Below are 27988 nucleotides of genomic sequence, written 5' to 3'. Positions count from 1 at the left end.
CTGATGTACTGCCTGCTCCCCGGTCAGAACATGATGTAAAATGGAAATGGAAAATGTGCAGGCCTACTATGAGGTAATTTGGGGTACTTTGTCGCAGTAAGTGGGCTTAGCACTATATGATCATATAGTGTGACCAAACCCCCGTATTTTTGAATATGTTCAGGTGTTTTTAACTAGCCTTGCAGGATAAATGTCATTTTTGCATGTGTGCGCTATAATCTGTTTTCTACTATGAGGTAAGTCCAAAGAGGTGCATGCCACCTCATGGAATTATCTCTTTTATTTACATCTGACATTTTTTGTAACTTTGGAAGGATAGCTGTCACTACATTTCCAGAGTTCTGGTGCTGGAATTTCTAGTCTCAACTCCTTCAGTTGCAGGGTGATATGAAGCTACAATGCCCGCCACTCCACTCCTCCTGTCCAATCACAGAATATTTTGTAACTTGTTCACAAAAAACAAATATTCTGTGAATGGGCAGCAGAGCTGAGGGACAGGCAGAGATACTCTGTGTGAGAAGACAGTGTCTTCTATATCTATAAATAGTATTACACTACCCCCAGTGGTCTTGTGGTGATACTTCTATTTTAATGTATTTTAACATTGTATAATAAAGATTATGTTTTTTTACTTAATTTTGTCTCCACCAACTAAAGTCTGTGATTGTAGGTTACTGGAGTTTAGTCCCCAGTTTACGCCTAAGTACTTTCTTGTTCTGTTTTGGACAAGGCCCTAAAAGTTTCCTTTACTACCTTTGATTAACTGTGCTATCCTTTGATTTACTGCACCAGTGTGAAGGTTGTAGCTGGGCCTGGTAAAGATGCACTGGGTCCTAGACACCTGCCTAGTTGGCCTAATCAAAGATCTAGCTCTTGATCTGAAGTGTTGCCATTTGACAACCATTGTTGTAGGTGCAGGGATACAGTATGGAATCTAGAACTAATAGTATGGCATCACCATTAGTTGCAAAGGGATACAGAATTATCCTGCCCTTCAGAGGTACCTGTAGAGTGAGCCAGAAAAATTGGTCTGTGCCTTTTCTATTCAGAATTTTTCAGGCTTTCCAGGTGTCGAGCATACAGTAATATATGCATAGCCTCTAAAAATGGAGATTAGTCAAGTTTGTAAAATCACTCTTTAGAATTTCATCATGCCTCTTCTCAACACAAATGTTGGTGTTTGCCCCAAGTTCATGTACAGTGGAACCTCGGATTGCGAGTAATGCGGCTAACAAGCGTTTCTCAGTACGAGCAATTTTTTTTAAAATGCTGACTCACAGGGCCTCAAAGGAAATTGTAAACAGATTTTTTTTTAATTTAAGGCTCGGTTCACACTTGTGCAATGCAGGAACCCTGCGAATCCACTGTGGGTTCCCGCATCGCACCCAACTCGCACAGCAGTGCACACTGCCATATGCGAACTGCCGGTAGTGTCAATACAGTATCGCACTGCAAACTGACAATTCGGACATGAATCGGATTGCATGGGTGTAAACACCCATGCAATTCGATTCTGGTGTGGACCAAAAAAAGGGTCCTGTGCGAGTTTGGTCTGAATGCGATGCAATATTAGCCATACTAAATGTATGGCTGAAATCACATCGCACAGCTATTTAAAAAAAATATATATATTGTTTTAGTGTTTTGTCCCAGTTTTCCTTATATATCATTACCATTTACCACCAAATGAAAGCCAATTTGTCCTTGAAAAACAAGGTATACTTCACCTGGATACAATAGGTAGTTGTTATGACATGTACAATTTTACTAACACGTGTCAAAGTTGAAAAACTGTGTTCAGGAGATAGCATTTGTTTTACCTCTGTCGAGAAAGGGGTTAATAACTGGAGTGACTCTTCAAACAAGGAAAAAGTTATTTTGTATATCAGTATTTCACTCACCTCTGGAGGCAGGTCTATCGGAATCCCTGAAGACACCTTCTCGCCCTGAATGTAGAAAACGGAGAATATTAAAAAAAAATTTCTTAATGTTTAATGTCTCTAGCCTTAGAACAAAACTACCAAATATAATGCAAGTATTGAAATACTACGGAGAATTCGCAAATTTTAAAATTAACCATTCAAAGTCAGAAATATTGAATGTTAATATGGATAAGAAAGATGAACAATATTTACAAGAAGAATTCCCGTTTAAATGGCAGGTAAAATTTTAAAATTTAGGGGTAAAATTAACAGCATCCTGGAAAGATCTGTATCAAATGAATTACATCCTGCTATTAAATTAAATTAAAGAGGAAATAAGAAAAATCTCAAACGAGACCACTCTCCTGGGTACAGCGCCTAGACATTATTAAAATGGGAATTTTACCAAAAGCTTTATACGTTTTTAAGTTTCAAATGCTCCTGATTTTTGTGACACAGAGTTACTTCAATACATTAAAAAAAGATGATACGGTTCATATGGCAGGATAAAAACTAAGAATACAGATACAGTAAAGATAAAAAACACAGGGTGGGGGTTGGTTTGCTGTTCTGGATTTTGAAAGATATTATAATGCAGTTTTGTTGATAGATTGGACATTCAACTCACAAGAAAAAAGTTATGTTAAAATTAAAAACACGTTAAGTAAGACACTTTTGAATAAGGTGATCTTGGTACCACAACAATACTGTCATTTTCTAAGGACACAAGTGTATTGACAATGTATGTATTTAAGATATGGGACTTATTGCACAAACAAAAAATTGACTATTGATACCACTTTTGAGAACAAATTATTTTTTACCAGGGAATGAGACACTATTTGGAGCATGGATAAAGGATAAAAACACACAGTTAAAAGGTATTATGAAAGAGGGGGAAGTATGTACAATTCAGGAATTAAGACACAAAAGGGAGTTATTGTTGATAAATTACGATATCACCAATTAAGACATTTTATAAGAAACTGCCTCACCCAATAAGATCAGGTGAAAACCTATTACCATTTTAAAAATTGCTCAGCCTGCAGATGTCACCAAAGCACTATGGGCCAGATTCACAGAAGAAATACGCGTCGTATCTTAATTTGTGATTCACAAACAAGATACGACGGCATTTGGCTAAGATCCGACAGGCTTACGGCTACGTACGCCTTCGGATCTTAGACTGCAATACTTCGGCCGCCTCTGGGTGGAGTTCGCGTCATTTTCCAGCGTCGGGTATGCAAATTAGCTTTTTTACGGCGTTCCACGAAGGAAGTCGCATACGTTACATCGTCGCAAGTTGTTTTTTCCCGTCGCAAAGTTAAGCCTGCTTTTTCATGGCTTAACTTTAGACCAGCCATGTTAAAGTATGGCCGCCGTTCCCGCGTCGAATTTAATTTTTTTTGCGTAAGTACGTTACGCACGTCGCCATTCACAAACACGTCGGGGCGCTGTAATTTCGCGCAAAGCACGGCGGGAAATTTCCAAGCGGAGCATGCGCAGAAGGTTGTAACGTAAAGACGATACGTTACGCCGCCGCAAATGTACCTGAATCTGGCCCTATATTTTCCAGATTTAAATGATTCTTACTAAAATGGCGGAGCCAATAGCCCCACCCTTTCTGGGAAAATGGGAAGCAAAGCTTGATGCACACTGGAGCGAGCAAGAAAATTTGAAAATATTGAAATTGGCAGACATTACAGCAATAGACACAAACATAAATTAATTATAAGGGCATATCAAGATGGTATGCAACACAAACCATAGCACATAAATACCAACCGGAAAAAATCACCACTCTGCTGGAGAGGATGTGGGATGAGAGGGACAATGACACATAAATGGTGGGAATGACCAAAAATACAGAGATTCTGGCAGGAAGTTATACAACAGATACAGGAAGTAATGGGAGTAAGCATGACTAAAAATCCTGAAACTAATTTATTCCATAATACCAATCTTACAATAAAGCAATATAAGAAAACAATGATACCTCTTTTAATATATGCAGCAAAATATATGATTCCAAAAAATTGGCAAGTGTCAGAGAGTCAAAAGTTAAGAGATTGGGTTAAACCGATTTTATGTATCTACAATATGGAAGAACTGTACCATTATGGAGAGGAAAGAATAGAAAGATTTGTAAATATCTGGAAAGGTTGGATAGAGTTTAAGGCCCCGTACACACGACCGAACATGTCCGCTGAAACTGGTCCTCGGACATGTTCGGTCGTGTTTACGGCCTATCGGACAGGTTTCCGTTGGACATTTGTCCAGCCGACCGCTTTCCAGCGGACAAAAATTTCTTAGCATGCTAAGAAACATGTCCGCTGGAAGCCTGTCCGTCGGACACGTTCGGTCGTCTGTACAGACTCACCGTACATGTCCGCTCGGCCGAAAGCCCTCGCATGCGTCAAAGTGATTTGACGCATGCGTGGAAGCATTGACATTCCAGGGCCGTGCACGTCGCCGCGCCATCGTTGCGGCGACGGCGCGTCCACGTCACCGTGTATCGTGTCCGCGAGGTTTTCTCTCTGATGGTGTGTACAACCATCAGACAGAAATTTCCGAGCGGACATGTCCACTGAAAACGGTCCGGCGTACCGTTTTCAGCGGACAGTACGTCCGTGTGTACGAGGCCTTAGAAGACAATGAGATATACTGAGGTAATAGTAGTATGAAAAAGGAGAGGTAGTGGAAATGGAAGAAGGAAGATTTTTATAAAGGTTAAAGGGGAAGAGGGATTGGGGGAAATGGGAATTGTATGAAACAGTCTTTTTGAATAAAGTATATGTACTTTGTATAATGTGAAAACTAATAAAATTTAAATAAAAAAAAGAAAATTGAGAATATAAATGCATTATTTCCGTAAGTCATAGCAGCAAATTTTAACAGCCTGTATGTGGTACACAAAAGGCAGTTTGTGGCAGGAGGTATATCCCACTGGGGATGACTAGCAGTTTGCAACCTAATATGACAGTATTTTGCTCGCTGCACTCACAAATTAAAATATTTTCATTCTTTCACTTTTGTTGTTTTCCAGCTCTGCTGGGAATGATGTGTCTGCACAAAAAAGAACAAAACGTTCATTCTTCTTCTTTCCTGGAAGACTGCAAGCTCTGAATCCAGGCATTTTCCCTCCTATATTGTTGTTGTATAAAACTCTCTGCTACTTCCTGTCTCCTTCATGCTTTTGGCTGGGATTAGCAATGGAAAATGTGATGTGTCTACACCAAAGTATGAATGGGGTATGCTCTGCAAAATTAGATGTAGGTCTTTCTGCTCTCAGACTATCAAACAGACTTCAGACATTTCCCTTCCTGGATAGCTACGTTCTAAAAGTTTATAAATCAAATCATTTCCATTTATACAAAGCATGTATGCTCAGTTAAACAGTTTGGCTATACTGATGTCTCAACAATCAGCAAATGCCACAACCGTTATCAATTATATGTTCTCTGGTTTAGCAAACATATTATTTTTAATTTTAATTGTAGCTTAAGACTTTTTATAAAAATAACAAAGACATTTCCACGCTCAACTTACTGACCAGCCTGCGACCAACCGTACTGACCTGTCGAGCAGTATGCGTGAAAGACAGGGGTTTAGTTGCAAATGCAGGGGTGGGCTACCTTCTGGTTTATCTGCCCTACACCTGTTCATCTAAATGCATGTGCTTAAATAGTTTGAGACTCACATAAATTAGAGTTTAGGTCCACAGAAGATGGGGTGCCATGCCGGAGCTCTGTGGCTTATGCATATACTGTATTTGCAAATGTGTGCAACTAAAACCCCTGTCTTTGACTCATAATGCTCGACAGGCCAATTCAGGTGGTCGCAGGCTGGTCAGTAAGTTGAGCGTGGAAATGTCTTTATTATTTTTATATGTGTTACCTTTCCAATGCTCCTTGCTGCAGTGATCAGTTACAGGTGGGGGCAGTAACCACTTTTTTGTACTATGAATTATGTTGGCCAGACAACACACTGACATCTTTGCTGCCATGGTGCTATGGCTCAGTGTGCCCCTGTGCCTTTAAGAAGCAGTGGGCTCCCTTCTGGTTTATCTTCTCTACACCTGTCCATCTAAATGTATGTGCTTCTGTTGTTGGAGACTCACATGCTGCATTGATCAGTTACAGGTGGGGGCAGTAACCACTTTTTTGAGCTTAAGCCTTTTTCTAAGGCCCCATACACACGGGAGGATTTATCCACGGATACGGTCCAGCGGACCGTTTCCGCGGATAAATCCTCTCGAGGATTTCAGCAGATTTTAATGCGATGGAGTGTACTCACCGTCGCATTGAAATCCGCGCCGAAATCCTCTGGCGATGACGTGTCGCGCCGTCGCCGCGATTATGACGCGGCGACGTGCGCGACGCTGTCATATAAGGAATTCCACGCATGCGTCGAACCATTACGACGCATGCGGGGGATCCCTTCGAACGGATGGATCCGGTGAGTCTATACAGACCAGCGGATCCATCCGTTGGGATGGATTCCAGCAGATGGATTTGTTTGGCATGTCAGCAAATATTCAATCTGCTGGAATCCATCCCAGGGAAGAAATATCCGCGGAAACAGATCCACTGGAGTGTACACACCATAGGATCTATCCGCTGAAACCCATTTGCTGGGATTTTTTAGCGGCTGGATTCTATGGTGTGTACGGGGCCTTAGAGTAGAGATGGGTTAAATACTATGTTAAGTCTTTAGCTCTGTCTGTTGTCTCTTTCATGGGACTATGAGAAAATTCAAAAAGGATATCATACAAACCCTTTAGAATTGCATTGGCCCACACACTAAACAAGTCTGACTTGTTGAGAAGAAGAACGGAAAGATGAAAGAAATAGGAGAGTAAAAAGGAGAAAAGTAAAGAGGGGAAAAGAGAGGGGAAAAAGGGGAAGACAGTCACTGGGGGGCAACACCCCAGCAAAAGCAACGTTCATAAGGAGGTTCCCAAATTAGTTCAAATTTCTTAGTTTTATCCTGTAAAACACTAACAAGTTTTTCTTGCATCATGTTCCAGGAGATCTTCCATTTAGCAGTCCCTATGGAGATCGTAGGTTGTTTTCAGGCTTAGGCTATTGTAATCCTAGGGCCTGATCCACAAAAAACGGCCGTAACTTAACTTTTGCCATTTAAGTTACACCGCCGCAAAATCTCTACCTAAGTGCCTGATCCACAAAGCACTTACCTAGAAATTTTCAGTGGTGTAACTTAAATCCGTCAGGCGCAAGGCGTGCCTAATCTAATGGGGCGAGTCCCATTTAAATTAGGCGCGCTCCCGCGCCGGACGTACTGCGCATGCTCCCGACGTTATTTTCCCGACGTGCTTTGCGCGGATTTACGTTGCGCCGGGTTTTGAGAATCGCGACGGGCGTACAAAAAAAAAAAAAGAGTAGCGGCGGGAAATTTTTAAAAAAACATTAAAAATTACAGCGACGCGGGATAGAAGGGTATACTTTTACAAGGTGTAAACAGTTTACACTTTGTGAAAGCAGCCCTAATTTTGCGACGGCAAACTAATACTTACGGAGAAAAAACGAAGCGTAAAAGCTTTGTGGATCTCCGTAAGTGCTAATTTGCATACCCGACGCTGGATTTAGACGAGAAATGCCCCCAGCGGCGGCTGCGGTACTGCATCCTAAGATCCGACAGTGTAAGTCCCTTACACATGTCGGATCTTCTGCCTATCTATGAGAAACTGATTCTGTGGATCAGTTCCATAGATAGAAACAGGGATACGACGGCGTATCCCTTTTGTGGATCAGGCCCTTGGGGCCAGATCCACAAATATCGGGCGTAACTTAACTTTTCCCATTTAAGTTACACCGCCACAAATTGTCCAAGTTAGTGCCCGATCCACAAAGCACTTACCTGGAAATTTGCAGCGGTGTAACTTAAATTTGTCCGGCGCAAGGCGGGCCAAATAGAATGGGGCGAGTCCCATTTAAATTAGACGCGCTCCCGCGCCGGACGTACTGCGCATGCTCCGTCGGGTAAATTACCCGATGTGCATTGCGCTAACTGACGTCACACCGACGTCATTTGCTTAGACGGTAACGTAAATGGCGTCCAGCGCCATTCACGGACGTCTTACGCAAATGACGTTGATGTTTACATTTCGACGCGGGAACGACGGCCATACTTAACATGGCTTAGGAGAACTAGGGCTCAGCCCTAGTTTTACGTGGCGTAACCCGATCGAAACTACGTAGATTTAGATCGACGGGCCGTTCGGGACATTCGGGGATCGCCGTAAATCTTCATTTGCATATTCTACGCCGGCCGCAATGGCCTCGCCACCTAGCGGACGGCCTAGAATTGCATCCTTAAGATCCGACAGTGTAATTCAATTACACCTGTCGGATCTTAGGGCTAGCTATGCGTAACTGATTGTATGAATCAGTCGCATAGTTAGGAACAGAGATACGACGGTGTATCAGTAGATACGCCGTCGTATCTCGTTTGTGGATCTGGCCCTTAGTTCCCAGAAGCATATAGAACAGGAGAGCCTGAGTATGTTTGGGGATATTCTCCACTCGATTGTTTAGTAAGGCTATATGTGCAGTTTGGGGTACAGCACAACCTGTGACCTTGCGTATTACCCAAAAGAATTTATTGTTCAATTACGACTTTCTAATATATAATAGAAACAAAAACGAAAAAAAAAATACCTTTTGACTTAGGAAGCACTTAATCTTCCCAACACAGATATACATAACAAGAGAAAACAAGTACTGACAGCTCATCATTCAATAAATGGAACATTTTTGCCTGGAGTTCCACTTTAAGCCTATTAGTCATGTTATTATAACAGAAAATGCCAAGATTCTAATTTAGGAAACTCTGCTACACCTACCACATTTACCTTTGCTTATCTCATGCACAATAGAAACAAATATGTTACCAATTAAATACAAAATATGTCCTCATAACAGATTCCCTAGAAACCCATGGAACTTCATTAGTTATCTATTAATAAAAAGAAGCCTGCACACCATATGTGAGACATGACTTTGGGGTCTAGCTGTCTCAGTGTTATAACATTTCCTTTACTGACTCAGAGCCATGCATACACTTCTGAAAATCAAATGAAAATTCTGGAATCAGCAAAACGTTTGGGAGTTACAGTAAAATATTCAGAGTGCTGCATCATAGGTAGGAATTATGAAAACTGTATTGAAATGTGTCTTGTACCTGGTCCTGTCAGTCGCCCAGTCACCTTCAACTGGAAACAATTTTCTCACATTATAGCAGGCAAAAGCTAAGACTGTGTATATGCATAGAGTATATTTGGGAATACACTCTACAGAGGTAGGCGAGGCAAAATCATGTTTTTAGCATGCATAAATGAAGAGAGAACTGTGTGAATTGTTCTTTGTTTTGTATATTACCAGCTGATTATTACAGTAGTTGCGTATTTCATTAAAAAAAAACAAAAAAACGTAACAACTTAAAAAAAACGTAACAAAAAAAAAACACGTGCACTTTTCTAAAATCCTTGGACATTTTTCCATGTTTCTTCTCTTTAAAGTGGGAGTTTTTTTAAAAACGAAGCAGTACTTACCGTTTTAGAGAGCAATCTTCTCCGCCGCTTCCGGGTATGGTCTTCGGGACTGGGCGCTCCTTCTTGATTGACAGTCTTCCGACAGGCTTCTGGGTCGCATCTATCGCGTCACGAGTAGCCGAAAGAAGCCGAACGTCGGTGCGGCTCTATACGGCGCCTGTGCACCGACGTTCGGCTACTTTCGGAAAATCGTGACGCGATAGATGCGCCTGTTGGAAGCCTGTCGGAAGACTGTCAATCAAGAAGGAACGCCCAGTCCCGCAGCCCATACCCGGAAGCGGCGGAGAAGATGTATCTCTAAAACGGTAAGTACGGCTTCGATTTAAAAAAAACTACCCGATTCCCCTAGACAAAATGAGCATGAATCTAAAGTTAAAAATTGTCATTTCCGGGTGAACCTCCACTTTAAAATGCTGCATCTAGTAGTATGAGAGAGTGGGTAACCGCTCAAAGAGAACCAGGTAATCTGATTCCTGTGGTCCGAGCCAAGGGTGCAGGCAGTGCAATCAAAATGCAGGTTAGGATGAAGGAAAAAAGCTGGGACAGCCGTACTCCAAAAAAACTCCTCCTTTAATTAAAAATCACAAAATACATGCCACAGCAAAAAACAGCACAACAAAAGAAAAGCTGACGTTTCGCACTATGCCTTAGTGCTTCTTCATAGCTATGAAGAAGCACTAAGGCATAGTGCGAAACGTCAGCATTTCTTTTGTTGTGCTGTTTTTTGCTGTGGCATGTATTTTGTGATTTTTAATTAAAGGAGGAGTTTTTTTGGAGTGCGGCTGTCCCAGCTTTTTTCCTTCATCCTAACCTACAGAAAAATAGTAGTTGATCCTACCAGAAATGCAATGAGCTCCTAACTTCCTGTTTGAGCTTACATCACTGCCTTTGCTGCACTGAAATCTCAAGCGGTCTTATCAGCCCTGCTAGAATTAAGGAGAATAGAAGGGAAGAAGTTAGTCAAGGCTAACAACAAATAGGTCAACCAGTACCAACATCAGGAGAGTGTTCCTGAATATGCAAATTCCAACAGAGGGAGTGGGCTCCAGAGCCGTTTTAGCCCTGGATGCTGCCAAGGCTTTTGACAGCCTGGAATGGGACTACCTATGGAAGGCCCTAGAGAAATTTGGCTTTGGCCCCAGGTTTATTAGTTGGGTGAAGTTGTTATACAATCAACCAAAAGCAAAAATTAAAATTAATAATGAATTTTCAGAAATGTTTCAACTAGAGAGAGGAACGCGTCAGGGCTGTCCCCTTTCCCCCCTTTTGTTTGCTCTGGCGATGGAACCACTAGCTATCAAAATTAGAAATACTAAAGATGTACAGGGGTTCCGCAGACAGACTATAGAGGACAAGATTGCACTGTTTGTGGACAATGTCCTCTTCTTTCTGGGAGACGTTGAAACCTCGTTAAAAAATGTGATCAAAACAGTGGGCGAGTTTGGGCTATGTTTCGGGTTGGTCATTAACTGGGAAAAGTCAGCACTATTGCCAATTGATCCCCTTGGCGCCCAGATACCTCCTGGAATCCCTCAGTTAAAAGTAGTAGTTATGTTGAAATATCTTGGGATTTGGATCACGAGGGACATTAATAACTTTGTCCAAAATAACTTAATCCCTCTTTTATCCAAATGGGAACATAAAAGAGACGCCTGGTGTAGACTACCATTATCCATAGCGGGGCGATGTAATTTAATAAAGATGCTATGGTTGCCCCAGTTACTCTATATCCTCCAGAACTCCCCAGTTTGGATAGATCAAAAATGGTTCAAAAGGATAGAATCCCTCTTCAGAGAGTTAATCTGGAAGAAGGGACAAGCCAGGATTTGTCTCCAGACCATGCAGTTACCAGCTAAAGAGGGGGGAATGGCAGTACCTCACCCGAAAACATACTTTCTAGCCTCGCAGTTACAACATCTTGCGAACTGCGGACTGGAGGGAGGGGGTAATTCCGGTAGATTGATGCTAACTGGGGCACCACATAGGACAATAGTGGAGGCACTTGAGGCGGGCTCGTTTGTCCATAAATGTCCAACTATAAAACTTAGCCTTAAAGTGTGGCAAACAACAAAAGTATTGATGGGCTATAAGGGAATAACAATTTTTACCCCTCTCTGGTGCAATCAAAACTTAAAAGAATTAAAGAACATTGAGAGATGTAAAGAATGGGAGAGACAAGGGATAACCCGTTTAAACCAATTGTACAATGTAGAACAGATGAAATCCTTCGCAGACTTGCGACAGGAATTCAACATAACAAATAAAACATTTTACAGATATCTCCAGATCCGACACGCCATCCAAGCTCAGTTTGGGCTACAACCCATCGTATGGTCCCCAGCTCCCACCCTCCTGAAAATAATCTATTCAAAAACAACTAAAGGACTGATATCTGAGTTGTACTCAAGAATAGGAGCTAAAACCATAAGTAGGGCAGGCCTTACTAAGAGCAGGACAGGATGGGAGAAAGACTTAGGTCAAATGACCACGGAACAATGGAGTGCGATCTTGAGGAGGGGGGTATTGGTTTCGATCTCCCCATCTCAGAAGGTATCACACTTGTTCCTCTTGCATAGAGTATACTATACCCCCAGGAGAATGTTCAATCTTGGGTGGAGAAGTACTGACGAATGCCCAAGGTGCAGAGCGACAGGCAATCTTATCCACATGTTATGGAAATGCCCAAAGCTATTTAGATACTGGGAGGAGGTGGTTGCCAAAATAAATAAAACTTTTAAAACTAAGCTTGAAGCTGAGTCTCAGGCCCCGTACACACGACAGAGTTTCTCGGCAGAATTCACAGAGAAACTCGGTCAAAACCCGGATTCTGCCGAGAAACTCTGTCGTCTGTACAGTTTTGGCTCGATGGAGCCGCCGAGGAGCTCGACGAGAAAATAGAGAACATGTTCTCTATTTTCTCGTTGTTCTATGGGAGAAGGCGGCCCGCCGAGCTCCTCGGCGGCTTCATCCCAGAACTCGACGAGGAACTCGACGTGCTTGGCACGTCGAGTTCCTCGGCCGTGTGTACGGGGCCTCAGATATGCTTATTAGGCAGCATAGAGGAAAACAGAGTGCCAGCCAGCTCCCTTGAAGTGGTGCTGAGATGCCTCTTCCAGGCAAGGAAGTTAATTGCCTTGAGGTGGCAGGCCCAGATGCCACCCACTGCTAAATCTTGGGTTGAAATCATTAACACAATGATTTGGAGTGAGAGAGTGACACTCACTAGGCAGGGCAATTATAGAAAGTTTGTGAGGATGTGGAAACCCTGGCTAGATGAAACAGGATGCTCTATATAAAAAGAGGACTGTCGTCATCCAAATTCAATAAATATCTTAACCCGCTATCGGGCATTCCTCCATGGGGAAGATTCACTTAAAGTATATTGATTTCCAAAATTGGCTCACGGTGTGATGGGAGGGTGGGTGGGAGGGTGAGGGTGTGTGGGGTGGGGGGGGGAGGAGAGGTATGACAGTTTAGAATAAAGAGATCTTTCATTTATTTAAAATGGTACAAAGAAAGAGGTGAGGACAAGATAGGGGGAAAATGGGGAAAAATGTATGGTTGTGTATTTTTTATATTACGCACGATGATGTAATATCTTTTGTATCTTTTTGTATGCAAACAACAATAAAAAAAGTATTGTAAAAAAAAAAAAAAAAAAAAAAAGGCTAACAACAAATATCTTCCTGTATTTTCAGAGATTTTTAACAGACAAAACATTGGTTAAGTCCTCGTTCACACAGATGCGATTTGTCATGCCATTTGACAGTTCCGAATCACATGACAAGTCGCACTCCATTGCCGGCAATGGAATCGTTCAAATTGCTGCGACTCATGTCACAGCAACTTTGAAAAACCTGCACTGCTTCCTTCTGATTTCAGTGCAACTTGCATAGACCTCTGTTAAACAAAGTCACAAGCCACAATGAAATTGAAGGTGCAAATCGCACTGATCTGCAGTTTTGAAATTACGCTAAAGTAGAGCGATTTCAAAGCCGTATCAGTATGAACCAGAGCTAAGGCTTCATGTACATGGGACGGTTTTACAACCTCTCCTGAACGATTTAACTTGACAAATACTAACCAACGTTTAAAATGTCAATTTTTCCGCATTTACATGCTGCATTTAGCGGCGTTTTGCTGTGTTTAGATGCGTTTGGCGCTTGAAATGCTTCTAAACTCAGCTTCCGAACGCATTTTTTTCGTTCCAGAAAAAGCCTCTAAACTCAACTGCCTAGAAACGACTGTAAACAACTCTGTGTACATGTACTGATAAGATAGCATGCTTGTTATACTCGCTAAGGGGTTAATCCTCTGCATTGTGTAAAAAGTCTGTTTGATCCTGTCTTCTCTGATCCTCCCCTTCTCCCACAGTCCCCAATCCACCTCCTGATGGAACAGAGCCTTGGAGGCACTCTGAACATGCTCAGTTTGGTGTGTATGGCTAGAGAGTTTTCTTTTTCTTGGGAGGGTGCATGTGATCGGCACAGGGCCAATCAGCACTATCCAGACAGAGGGTCAGGGGTTTTGCAGCCTCATAGGACAGTCAGAGAAAAATGAAGACTCCTCCTACAAGCTTTAACCAGACACTGATGGAAGTCATAAGACTGCTATTTACTGATTATGAAAAAGGGTATTTAGCAGTTTAAATTTACTAAAATAATTGCATTTCCATGTACTGTGTACTCTGGGAGTACAGCTATAGTGAATGCAGGCTCCTGGGTTTAGTACACTTTAAAGCAGAATTTTTCCTACCAGTCGATCAGAATCCAACAGTTATAGCAGGAAAGGAGGAAAGGTACGAAGAAAATAAAAAAAGGGTGGGATGAGGTAGATTGAGGGAGCTAGGAGTTGAGGGCCTCATGCCCTGTACACACGATCAGTTTATCAGATGAAAACGGTCTGATGGATTTTTCCATCAGTTAACCGATGAAGCTGACTGATGATCAGTCGTGCCTACACACCATCAGTTAAAAAAACGATCGTGTCAGAACGCGGTGACGTAAAACACTACGACGTGCTGAAAAAAATGAAGTTCAATGCTTCTGAGTGTGCGTCGACTTGATTCTGAGAATGCGGTGATTTTTAACCGATGGACGTACCCACAGACAATCGTTTTTTTCTATAGGTTTTTTAACCATCAGATCATTTTAAAACAAGTTCCTAGTTTTTTGACTGATGGATAAAAAAACGATGGGGCCCACACACGATCGGTTTGTCTGATGAAAACGGTCCTTTAGACCGTTTTCATCAGACGAACTGATCGTGTGTACGCAGCATCAGAGTTGTCTAAGATATACAGCATAAAACTATCTCATGGGAGTGATTTCGTCTCCCAAGGGTACCAGATTTTCCTAAATTTGGGCTTTAAATCAATAAGTTTTGCTGTCAATTGTTCACTTACAAAATGTATTGTGCCTTCTTTCCTTAAAGTGTTTGTTACCCTATAAAAAAAAAAAGGATCCTGTTCCCTTAAAGCAAGTTATACAGCACAGTTCTTGTGCTGTGTAATTTGCCCCCCTGTATCACCTTAAATACCTGGTTAATCTTGCCTGGCTATACCCTCCCCCTGTAAACTGACCATGGCTTATTATGGCTGCTGAGCCCTGACACCGTGGTCAGTTTATGTGCATCCATCATCCGCTGCTATCTGCAGTGCTCCTCTGTCTCCCTCTGTCCTCCCCCTCCCTCCCTGCCTGTCAGCTCTCACTAGCACCGCTCTGCTCTCCTCCTCGCTGCTACTATGTGATCTTTATATCATCCTAATTGTTAGATAAGAACCTGTGTCCTAGTGACTGTGCTTTATAAAACAAAAAGCGGATTTCTACCTCCACGCAACTCTCGGCTCTCTCCTTCTCTTCCCCCCCCTCCCTGGCTGATGTCAGCAGGAGTTCTCAGCCCTGCCTGCTGGATCTGTCAGACGGGGAGAGGAGAGAGCCAGCAGTCATGTGAGTGTCAGGAGGTGCTGTGAAATCAGATAGAACATAGGTTGTTATCTAACAATTGGGATAGTATAAAGATTACATAGTGGCTTAACAACCACTTTAACTTCAGTTAGTGTTAGAGTGGTGGATAACCAAGCATTTGCAATTGTTTAGTTGCGGTCAAGAGATATGTCATCAATTTAAATTGGTATTTCAGGAGCCCGTCCAGCTTTCATATTAAGCAAAGCTTCAGGCAAACTAAGATGGATTGGATGACCTAAGAGCAGTGTCACGATATCATATATGCGCTGCCATAAGATTTGGGTTACAGGGCATGTCCACTAAATATGCAAGTATGTACCCCTGTCAGCCCTTTTAAAATAAGTGGGCTACCTTAATGCAAAGCATTTTATCGCATGAGCATTAAAGGGGTTGTAAAGGTAAAAAAAAAATCCCTAAATAGCTTCCTTTACCTTAGTGCAGTCCTCCTTCACTTACCTCATCCTTCCATTTTGCTTTTAAATGTCCTTATTTCTTCTGAGAAATCCTCACTTCCTATTCTTCTGTCTGTAACTACACACAGTAATGCAAGGCTTTCTCCCTGGTGTGGAGAAAGCCTCTTGAGGGGGGAGGGGGCGAGCAGGAGGGTCAGGACGCTATCTGCTTTGCAGATAGAGAAAGGAGCTGTGTGTTAGTGGGCGTTCTGACACTCCTGCTCGCCCCCTCCCCCCCTCAAGAGGCTTTCTCCACACCAGGGAGAAAGTGTCACATTACTGTGTGTAGTTACAGACAGAAGAACAGGAAGTGAGGATTTCTCAGAAGAAATAAGGACATTTAAGAGCAAAATCGAAAGATGAGGTAAGTGAAGGAGGACTGCACTAAGTTAAGGAAGCTATTTAGGGAATTTTTTTTTTACCTTTACAACCCCTTTAATGCATTGCAAAAAAGAAATAAGGAGCTCTAAAGTATTTCCCCTAAATACTTGTTCTGATGACAATCATACTATTTGGGATTTCCCATCACTATCTTTCCTGGTGACAATGGTCACTTAAAGGTTTTGCTCCCTAAAGGAAACATGGACAACAATAAAAATGTCACAGAGGTTACATAGAAGTTTTAACTATAAAATGTACTAAAAAAACTCTTGACTTTAGATATACTTTAATAATGCATACTCCATGTGCTTGCGGGGCTGTTAGGCTTTGACCCTCCAGCTGGATTGGGGTGGCAATAGTTACATAGCATAGCCCTCACAAAAGAGTTACACATTTTAAAATAAATTAAAATGAATTAAAATAAGTCACCTTTACAGTAAATACTTTGTTAACGAGAAGAAAAAAAAAACTCTAAAAGTATATAGAACATTTACCAGTGGCAGCACTGGATGCAAATGGCCAAGACTACCCTGCAACCCCTTGGAACCAAAGTTAATTAAGCAAATTTAAACCTGCTGTGTAAAATAGTGGCCAGTTTGTGTCATTGTCTCTCAAGCGGCATGGCAAAGCGACTGATTGAAAACTAGGGGAACGAGCAGCAGTCATGCACTGATTGTTCTCTATTTCTCTCTGCTTCCATTCATTCTAGTATCTGGACATAACGGACAGACACGCTTCTTTGCTTCACTGCAGACTTTTCCAATGTATTGCTTCAATTCTAGCAGTCATGGGGAGAAACAGATTCACACAACGCAAGAGCAGATGTTGGACACAAATAAAATTATATATCATTCTTTAGTCAATAGCACGGACAACCAAGATGTACCAAATGCATATTTCTCTAGCATTATTGGTTAAATGTTCTGCCCCATCTAATCACGGCCCATTGATGTTCATACATCATTAATAAGCAGAGAATAATACAGCTCCACCTGTCAATATTTTCACATTATGCACTACCGATCACGTATGTGTTTTATAGACAGAGAACATAAGGGGAAACCTCTAATAATCAAACATTGCAGGTTCCTTGCTGTTTCCTAGTAGATTATGCTATCAATTAAGTAGTGAAAGCCAACGCAGACCCTTGGAGTGAGTATAGCTGAGAAGCTGCAAAAGAGAATAAGGCCTCGTACACACGACCAGTTTCCTCGGCAGAATTCAGCTTCCGACCGAGTTTCTGGCTGAATTCTGCCGAGAAACCCGGCCGTGTGTACACTTTCGGCCGAGGAAGCCGACGAGGACCTCGGCGAGGAAATAGAGAACATGTTCTCTATTTCCTCGTTGTTCTATGGGAGCTCTCGTCCCGCCGAGCTCCTTGGCGGCATCAGGGCTGAACTGGCCGAGGAACTCGATGTGTTTGGCACGTCGAGTTCCTCGGCCGTGTGTACGAGGCCTGAGAGATCAAATGGTATTTCGGCAAGGAACAATCCACTGCATCTGTTCACATGAGTCTCCTTGCAAGTTGGTGCAATCCCACCAGACAAAGATGATTTAGGCTGGAAATACAAACCCACATTTATATAAAGTGACTATCCATCCAATATTCATGAGAGAAATATTTGAAAATTCTTCCCGCAATCATTTTGTTGTCTCTTATTGGCAGCTTTAGGCCCTAGTTACATTTCTCCAGGCAGAGGTTATACATTAACAACATATAGCCAGATTCAGAAAGACTGGCTTAAGTTTGTGCGGGCGTAGCGTATCTCAGATACACTACGCCGCCGTAACTTAGAGAGGCAGGTACCGTATTCACAAAGAACTTGCGTCCTAAGTTACGGCGGCGTAGTGTAAATGGGCCGGCGTAAGCCCGCGTAATTCAAAGTAGGCTGGTAGTGGGCGTGTTGTATGGTAATGAACAGTGACCCCACGTAAATGACGCGCCTAACGAACGGCGCATGCGCCGTCCGTGGACGTATCCCAGTGCGCATGCTCAAAATCACGTCGCAGATAGTCAATGCTTTCGACGTGAACGTAACCTACGCCCATCTCCATTCACGTACGACTTACGTAAACGACGTAAACGAAGTGAAATTCGACGGCTGTTCCGAGGTCCATACTTAACATTGGCTGCGCCATCTTTTTGGTGGTTTATCTTTACGCCTGCAAAAAGGCCTTACATAAACGGCGTATCGGGCGCAAGTACGTTCGTGAATAGGCGTATCTTGCTCATTTGCATATTCTAGGCGTAAATCCACGTACACGCCCCTAGAGTCCAGCGTAATTATGCAGCTAAGATACGACGGCGTAGGAGACTTACGCCGGTCGTATCTTAGCAACATTTAAGCGTATCTCAGTTTGAGAATACGCTTAAAGATACGATGGCGCAGATTCGGACTTACGACGGCGTATCTACTGATAAGTCTTACTGAATCTGGCTAATAGTCTTTTACCCTACGTTCACACCTATGTGCTTTTTGGTGCATTTTGCAATTTGCAGAAACGCACTACAGCCCATTTAACATGGTTTCCTAAGGTACATGTTCATATCTATGGGTTTTTCAGGAGGTGCATTTCTGAAAAGGGACGGAAACTTTTTTCACACAGCAGATTGCGTTTTGCGTGTAAAAGACTTCAATGGAATTGCACCAGAAACGCCAGTGTTGCCTTTATGATGCGTTTTTAAAATGTTTCCCCTTTAAAAACACTGTATATAGCTGGTTGCTAAGGAGCGAGCCAGGAAGCCGGCCTTTGTGTCCTTAACAACCGATGAGTCATCAGCTGTCAATGGGGTTCCCTGCTGACAGCTGAATATAAAAAAAAGAATTGTCGGCTAAAAAATGTGTGAAAAAAACGGCGTGTGGTTCCCCAACAAATCCATACCATACCCTTGTCCGAGCATGCAGCCCGGCAGGTCAGAAAAGGGAGGGGATGAGCAAACCCCCTCTCCTGAATCATACCAGGCCGCATGCCCTCAACAAGGGGGGGTGCTTTGGGCAGCTGACCACTCATTGGTTGTTAAGGAGTCCGTGGCTGGCTTCCTGGCCTGCTCCTTAGCAACCAGCTATATACAGTGGCCCGGATTCAGATACAGTTTCGTATCTATCGGCGGGCATAGCGTATCTCAGATACACTACACCGCCGTAACTTAGGGCGCAAGTTCAGTATTCAGAAAGAACTTGCGCCCTAAGTTACGGGGGCGTAGTGTAAATGTGTCGGCGTAAGCCCGCCTAATTCAAATGTGGATGATGTGGGCGTGTTTTATTTAAATTACTTTTGACCCCACGTAATTGACGTTTCTTACGAACGGCGCATGTGCCGTCCGTGAACGTTTCCAAGTGCGCATGCTCCAAATTACGCCGCAAACTGTCAATGCTTTCGACATGAACGTAACTTACGTACAGCCCTATTCGCGAACGACTTACGCAAACGACGTAAAATACGACGCTGTTCGTTCATTTCCGACGTTCATACCTAACATGACTTACCCCTGCTTTATGAGGGGTAACTTTACGCCGGAAAAAGCCTTACGTAAACAACATAAAAAAATGCGCCGGGCGGATGTACGTTTCTGAATCGGCGTATCTACCTAATTTGCATATTCAACGCAGAAATCTACGGAAGCGCCAGCTAGTGGCCAGCGTAAATATGCAGCCTAAGATACGACGGAATACAGAAAGAAGATACGCCGGCGCTTCGTAGAATTGATACGCCGACGTAAAGGCTATCTGAATCCGGGCCACAGTTTTTAAAGGGGGAGAAAATGCAATATACATGAAAACTGCATGCAAAAATGCATTAAGTACACGGGTTTAAAAATGCAAAACGCACCGCAAAAACTTGCCTAAAAATGCACCAGCCGCAACCGCATAAATGTGAACCTAGACTTAAAGGGAATCTGGGAGCTGCATTGAAAAAGGTGCAATGGCCCGAGGGCGGGGTAGAGACGCACGCACAGCCCACCTCGGAAACGAGCCTTCATTAGTGCCCCCATAGCAAGCGGCTTGCTTTGGGGGCACTTGGAAGGGAGGAGGAGCCAAGAGTGTTGGCGGGGGACCGCAGAAGTGAATGATCGCGGCAGATCTGTACAAAAACAGAACAGGTAAGTATGTTTATCATTAAAAGAAAACCCACAAGCCTTTACAATCACTCTTTTCCTCTCTTAATGCTGGAAGTTCAGCACCAGGAAGACCGAACATCCCTGCACAGAAGACTTTTACAGGATCCAGTTGCCTGCACAATATGGGGCACACTTTTTTTCTTTATTACAGGTAAGTGATGTGACTGCAGCCATAGAAGAAAATTTGTTTTTTAATTAAACTTTAGATTTAAAGCTGTCTTGATTAGTCTTCTGTTTTGGAAAGACGAAAAAAGCCTAATCTAATTTTGAGTACAGAGAATAAATAGATTCACTAAAACATACTATAAAAAGTCTGGTCACAAGCAGCAAAAACTTGCGTGTGTCTCAAGTGCTTTAATACAGTGCATTTATTTTTTTTGCATGAAGAATTTGTTTTTATAGGAAAAAAGTATTTGTATAATGGTACAATAAAACAGAAAATCATTCGATATTTGAAGTTTCCAGGGTGCATAAGTAATAAACATAAAGAGATTTACTCAAGCAGAGTGTGAGAATGCTGGTTGCAGGAAGAAAAAAAAATGGAGCTGTTTTCTAAATCTACAACACAGCGCACTTTCTTTATAAGAAAAAGACTGCTCTGAGAGAAAAATTACTCTTTTACACGGGAAGGTTTAATTGTGGGGTCTGCAAGATAGTGCAGTGCAAGAAAGAATAATTACTTTTCATGTTCAACTCATTTTCAATGAAATCCGTGCCTGACTAAAGAGAAGAGAGAGTCATTGAAGCAGAATAGAAAACTGCTTGTCGCTGAAGGCAAGAACCTGTGCTGAGTCCCCAAGCCCTCAGCGCAGTTCACTTTCTTTACAAGAACACTTCATTGGCAAAAATGCAAGTGCTACAAGAACAATGTGCTGTTTTGTAACCTGCCAAGCTTGGAGTGAATGTATACAGTATTACAATGAGGCCATGTTTTCAGTTATTTTTTTTTTTTTTTAGCTTATTTAGTAATAACTTATTATTAATGAGACTTTTAAATTTTACGTGCTCTTTCTTTCATAAATTTGTTTTTATATATTACATGTAGAGATTTGTAGAGGGTTGATTAGATGGGCTATAGATGGATTGTTGTTTGGCCATTCAGCAGGGACTATGGCCTGATCTATGGCCATTCCCTTTCCAGAGAAGTCAATCATTTATTTTTTTAAGGCTAATTCTCAGAGAAGTCAATCTAAAGATCAACTTCTCTCGAACTGACTTGTTGGAAAAATTTGAATTGAATAAAACTGATCCATGTATGGCAGCCTTTTACAAGTATTGCATTACTACTACTATCAGCCACACAGGTAGTGTATTCTTTTTTCATTCAACTGACCTATTGATTTGCATTGTGAGAAGGAACAGTAGCATCGCCTGCTTGTGCAATGAGCAAATATAAATTCCCCACATACATATATAAATACAAACTATACACAGAAAGATAATTTTTTAAAGCATTGACAAGCAATGAGGTTGATACTACTAAAGGCAATTAGACAGTGCAATCAGTAGATCTTCCCCTCCTTTACTAAGCTCTGGAGCAACTGCACTTGCAGAGTCTATTTGCCTTCAGTAAATCAACCCCAATGATAAGATTAGGTGCAACAAGCTCACCTCTTTTACATGTATGTATACAGGGCTTTTTTTCAGTGGGAACGTGGGGGAACGCAGTTCCGGCACCTCCTGGACTGACTATGTAATGTCAAGGGGTGCTGGGGTGTAATGCAGGGTATTGATGCTCACTTCTGGGTGAGGGGGGTCTATTGTTGCTGAGGAGGTCTAGTGTTGCTGGTGGGGGACCTATTGTTGTTGGGGGGTCAGTTGTTGCTGAAGGAGATCTACTGTTGGGGGAGGGGTCTAATGTTGATGGCTGCCAGAGAGTCTATTAATGCTGGCTGTGCGGAGATCTGTTGATGCTGCTGGGAGTCTATTGTTGCTGGGGGGGGGGAATTTTGTTGTGGGTGGTACATTGTTAGGGGGATCTATTGTTGCTGGCGGGGAAGGGGAAACCAAATTCCATACAAATTACTTAGCAGAACAGAATGATACTTGGTTCTGTATTGTCTACTGGGAGGTGGGTAGGAGATTGAACCAAGGGATGTTGCTCGGAGGTGGGTAGGGGCGGACAAAACAAGTGACTTGGAAAAGGGGAGTTCCTGCACCTATTGTCTGAGAAAAAAATCCCTGTATGTATATACAAAAATAATTGTGAAAAGTCTTTACATGCCCTGTACAGTGTAACTTTCAGTGGCGGCCTGTCCATATGGGGCACACGGGACTTGGGTGACGAGTTGGCCAACTTTTTGTTGCCTGGATTTCAGCAGTGGACAGTGTTTTGCTTTCAATTTTCTTCCTGGGTACTCAGGTCTAACATTCACAGCCGATGTTGACGTTCAGAAAGTGACGGAACACACAGGGGTGGGGTCTTACAGTATTGCAACTTCTGCTAGTTGGAGCGCACGCTGACTCCTTGATGGTCAGAGCAGCGGTTGTTCCTCTAAAAGGATCCTCAAATTATCTGGGTGCCAGGGGGTGCCCATAGGTGTGCGCAGCCTATTGCATTAGGGTGTGCACCTCAAAGCTTCAACACATATGTGTGTGTGTGACATATTTACCAGCCTTTTTTCAGGCACGTTTTGCAGTGTGTTTTTAAATCTGATTCTTAACGTGTTTTTTATGCATTTTTGCATGCAGTTTTCATGCATTTTGTGTTTATTTTCTCTTTAAATGCACTGTATATAGCTGGCTGCTAAGAAGGGGGTTGGGAAGCTACCCGCTGCATTCTTAACAATCGATGAGTCATCAGCTGTCAGCAGGCTTCCCTGCTGAAAGCTGAATGCAAAATATAAAAATTACAGACAAAAAAAATAATGAAAAAAAAAAAACAGTATGGGGTTCCCCTAGGACCTTAAGGTCTAGTATGGATTTGGAGGGAACCCCCCATGCCATTTTTTTTCAAATGCCGTGAGGTCCCCCCAAAATCCATTAACTACCCTCATCCAAGCATGCTGCCAGGTAGGTCAGGAAAGAGAGTGGACGAGCGAGCGCCCTCCCCTCCTGAACCATACCAGGCCATGCATCCCCATGTTGATGAGGACAAGGGCCTCTTCCCAACAACCCTGTCTGGTGGTTGTCAGGGTCTGCAGGTGGGGGGCTTATCAGAATCTGGAAGCCCCCTCTCCTGTCTATATTCTGGGGATCGGCAAGGAAGGATCGTGGTTTACCTTCACCTGCCCACGATTGACGGGTAGATCACAGTTGACAAATTGCCAACCCCAGAATTAGGGTGTGCCCAGGCACCCCTTATGCACACCTATGGGGGCGCCACAATTGTGAGTGAAATGCTTTAGTTTTATAATGAGTGATTTTAAATAAAATACTACACTATGATGGCAATTTTTGTTCCCTCCCTGTATTAATTTTATGGATATGGAGCACATTGAATGCTGAGCATTGACCTGTGGACCATTGAACGCTGACCAGAAATTACAGCACTGAAAGATCTTCCTAAGTGTATGCTTAGGTGGTCAACGGGATCTGATGATTGTAAATTCAGGAGGGGGCATTGGCGGTCAATGGTTTTGGTGTGACATTGGAGTGGACTAGATTTGCACAAGCACGGTCACTCTTGTTGCAATGAATGAAAGAGTGACTTATATAGTGCTAAACATGCGAACTGAATAGCCTCTAGGCGCTTTTTGCAGCCAGTGTCTTCCTGGCTGGTGTGGTCATTTACCCCGTAGGATCTTGACACGCTTTTAATAAACAAGCTTAAAAAGTTATGAAACACTTTCCATTTCAACTTTCACTTTTTCATTGGAAGCACTAATAAATTAACTGTTTTTCACTTTTATCCTATTTAGCACAATAGTAGCATTGAGCACTCTATTTATATGCTTTGCATGTTTTGTTTGTGATTTGCATACTTTGATCTAGTGCAGTGACAAACAAACTGTGGCACTTTGGTTGCCTTTATCCATCCCTTGAGACATTATTCATGCCACTAACACCAACAATGTGACAATATTTGTTCCACTGTCACCAATAGGGGCATAATTCCTGCCATTGACACCAAAAATGGGGTACTATTACTTCCACTGACACCAACAATGAGGCATAATTCCTGCCACTGTCACCAACAATGTGACAATATTTGTTCCACTGACACCAACGATAGGGGAATAATTCCTGCCACTGACACCAACAATGGGGCACTATTCCTTCCACTGACACCAATGAGGGGGCACAATCCTTTCCACTGACAACGCAATTGGGGCACTATTCCTCCCAATGACACCAACGGTTTCTTCCACTAATACCAAGGATCTGGCATTGTTTACTCCCACTGGGAAGTGGGCACAGTCCGGCCTCCTTAAAATCTAAAGGGCGGTAAACTGGCCCTTTCTTTAGAAAGTTTGGCGACCCCTGGTCTAGTGAGACAAAATACACACAGTGAATAACCATTTATGGTTTTCAAGCATTACTAGTTGTACAGGTGCCCAACAGAGAGTAGAGCAGCTTGTCTTTAGTTACACAGTAAAATTATATGGTGGGATTTCACCCTATATTAACAGCCGCAGCCACCCATATGCTTATATCCTTTCCTTTGCACAAGTAATTTTATTTATAATATAATAGGGTATACCTGTACTTTAATAGCTGGATTCACGTAGGTGTGCCTAACTTTAGGCGGGCGTAGCACATCTTATATACGCTACGCCGCCGTAAGTTAGAGAGGCGAGTGCTGTATTCACAAAGCACTTGCATCCTAAGTTACGGCGGCGTAGCGTAAATGTGCCGGCGTAAGCGCGCCTAATTCAAATTGTGAAGATTGAACGTAAATTACGCCCAGCCCCATTCATGGACGACTTACGCAAACAACGTAAAAATTTAAGAATTCGACACCGTTCCGACGTCCATACTTAATATTGGCTGCGCCATCTTTTTGGTGGAATATCTTTAGGCCTGAAAACGCCTTACGTAAACGGCGTATCTTTACTGCGACGGGCAAGCGTACGTTCGTGAATAGGCATATCTCATATCTCGCATTCTAGGCGTAAATCAGCATACACGCCCCTAGCGGCCGGCGTAAATAGACAGCTAAGATACGACGGCGCCGGTGGTCGTATCTTAGCTAGATTTAAGTGTATCTCAATTTGAGAATACACTTAAATATACAACGGCGCAGATTCAGAGTTACGACGGCGTATCTACTGATACGCCGGCGTAACTCTACCTGAATCTGGCTATTGGTTTTTATCTGCTTGTTATGAAAAATTCAATAAAGTAGGTCCTCTTGATACTGCAGTTCCAGTGTTTCTTGCCTTAGGCCGCGTACACACGGTCGAACATGTCCGCTGAAACTGGTCCGCGGGCATGTCTCCTTGTGTGTACGGGGCCTTAGACTCTTCTTCTCTAAATATCCTGAGAAATCCTACAGAGGGTCTTTGGCACAATACCATAAACAGAAAATAACTGTTTTATACAATTTATTTTACAAAGGAAAAGGTATTATGTTAGGTTCTATGAGAGAGCACAGCACAAGACATCAAAGATACTCTCAATTTTTCATGTATTTCTAGCTTAAGAAAATCTGTCATGAGAGAAATATGTAGGTTGACAATGCTTATCTCTCTTTCAAAGGGCTCATTATCTGGCAGCGATGATGACGAGGATGCTTTGCGTTCAATAGTTTCTGAGCCACTGACCAAGAACAAACATAGAGATACAGCCTTAGGCTGGATTCACACCTATGCATTTTTAGTGCTTTTTGCATTTTGCAGATATGTACTACAGTCCATTTACCATTTTTCCTATGGAACACGTTCTGTAGTTCAAATCTGCAAAAAGCACAAAAAATGTATAGGTGTGAATCCAGCTTTAGGCCTCATACACACGACTGAGAATCTCGTCGTAAAAGAAACGTTGTTTTCCTCGACGAGGTTCGTGTCAGGCTTGTCGAGAATCTTGTCAAGCTTTCTTTGCATACACACTGTCAAGACAAAATCTCGTCATTCTCAAACGCGGTGACGTACAACACATACGATGGCACTATAAAGGGGAAGTTCCATTCCACTGGCGCCACCCTTGGGGCTGCTTTTGATAATCTCATGTTACTGCGTGTTAAGTAAAAGTTTGGTGAGAGACGATTTGTGCTTTTCAGTCTGTTACAGCGTGACGAATGTGCTATCTCCATTACGAATGCTACTTTTACCGAAGGTGTTCTCCCGTCTCAGACTTTATTCTGAGCATGCATGGGTTTCTAAGCATACACACAAACGTGTTTCACGTCCAGCCTGAAGAACAACACAACTAGGAAATTGAGACTCCCGAGGAGAAAAAAGAGAGCATGTTCAAGATCCACGACAGTTTTCTCGACGAAAAACATACACAGAAGGAAAACGGTCGTGTGTACGAGGCTTAAGACCTGAAGGTGACTGCCCAGATACCTCTTCAATGTTTACAGGGAACTGGTGACTCTTTAGGATCCTATGAGGATATTTTGTGGAAACCTTTGAAGGTGCTGGTGACCTATTTTTATGAATACCCTTTTCCTGGGCCACTCTGTGGGTGGGATCTTTTCTGAAGTTCCTCTAATGAATACTTTGTAGGTAACATGCTGATTTGGCAGGCTGTTCCGGTGATCCCCTGCAGCCCTTCCCTTATGTTATGAACATCCATACTTTTAGAGTGGTAAACCTTTCTATGTAAATAAGTATATTATTATACTGTCAACCTTCTTTGCATGCCTGACAGTTAGTTAATGTGAAATGTGTAGTGAGTTTTTGCCCATCAAGTTATGAATATGCCCAACAATTTATAATCCATGTTTTAAATATGTATCATGTAAGAAACATATTACTTGTATCTGATCCAATGTGTTGGTACAGTATATGTATAAGCAGTCCTATGAAAATCCCACAAATAGTGTATCGAATAATAAAGGATGTTGGTATGTGTAGACATGGGTTGACCTTTACATGTCCATATGTTTTTCATTTTTTTTTTTGTTTCTTTAAAAGTAGAAAACTGCTCTGGCAGAAAAAGATTTTTTTTATAAGGAGTAAAAAGTACTATTTTAGCGCCTACAAGAGAGCACAGCACTGCAATAGATTCTATTTCAGCTTGAATTCCAGACTCACTTAACTACATTATGAAAATACTGGTTATTGCATGAAAAAATAGCCTTTCCAAAAACCTTCAGTGGATGGAGGGGGAATACAGAAACTTGTATTTCCATTTAAAATATAGCTTTGGGCACGAGAACATTTTATCTACAAAAACAGTTGCCATTGAAAAAATACCCTTTCAGATACGCTGGGCTTTGTTAGCTCACAGAGGCCAACAAGTATACCTTTTCCGAATTTCTGGAGTTTTTCCTTACTGCTGATAATAATAATAGTTGTTAACTCTATTACCTGCTAGCTCATATGTTTCTATTTTTTGCACTTATACAACGAAGAAAAATTTCTGTTGTGGAAAAAAGTGAAGAAGATAAAATGAATGACTGACTAGTATAAATTACAAGAAATCACCCCCTTCCTTTTGCAGGTTATTAGTGCAATTTTGTATGGCAA

The 27988-nt window shown here is 42.3% G+C and overlaps 1 protein-coding gene across 7 annotated transcripts in view; it reads right to left on the bottom strand.

The window, feature by feature from the left end:
• COL16A1 (collagen type XVI alpha 1 chain) overlaps window positions 1-27988 on the bottom strand; it is a 249859-nt gene that overhangs the window by 131071 nt on the left and 90800 nt on the right. For all 7 annotated transcript variants that reach the window (XM_040337082.1, XM_040337081.1, XM_040337083.1 and 4 more), the window contains exon 9: window positions 1902-1946. In XM_040337082.1, the coding sequence (XP_040193016.1) occupies window positions 1902-1946 (45 nt within the window). The remainder of the gene's footprint in view (window positions 1-1901; window positions 1947-27988) is intronic.

This window comes from Rana temporaria, chromosome 2, assembly GCF_905171775.1.
Source record: "Rana temporaria chromosome 2, aRanTem1.1, whole genome shotgun sequence".
In the NCBI taxonomy this organism is placed as follows: Eukaryota; Metazoa; Chordata; class Amphibia; order Anura; family Ranidae; genus Rana; species Rana temporaria.
The sequence above is the reverse complement of the archived record's forward strand: the minus strand, read 5'-3'. Positions and strand labels throughout refer to the sequence as shown.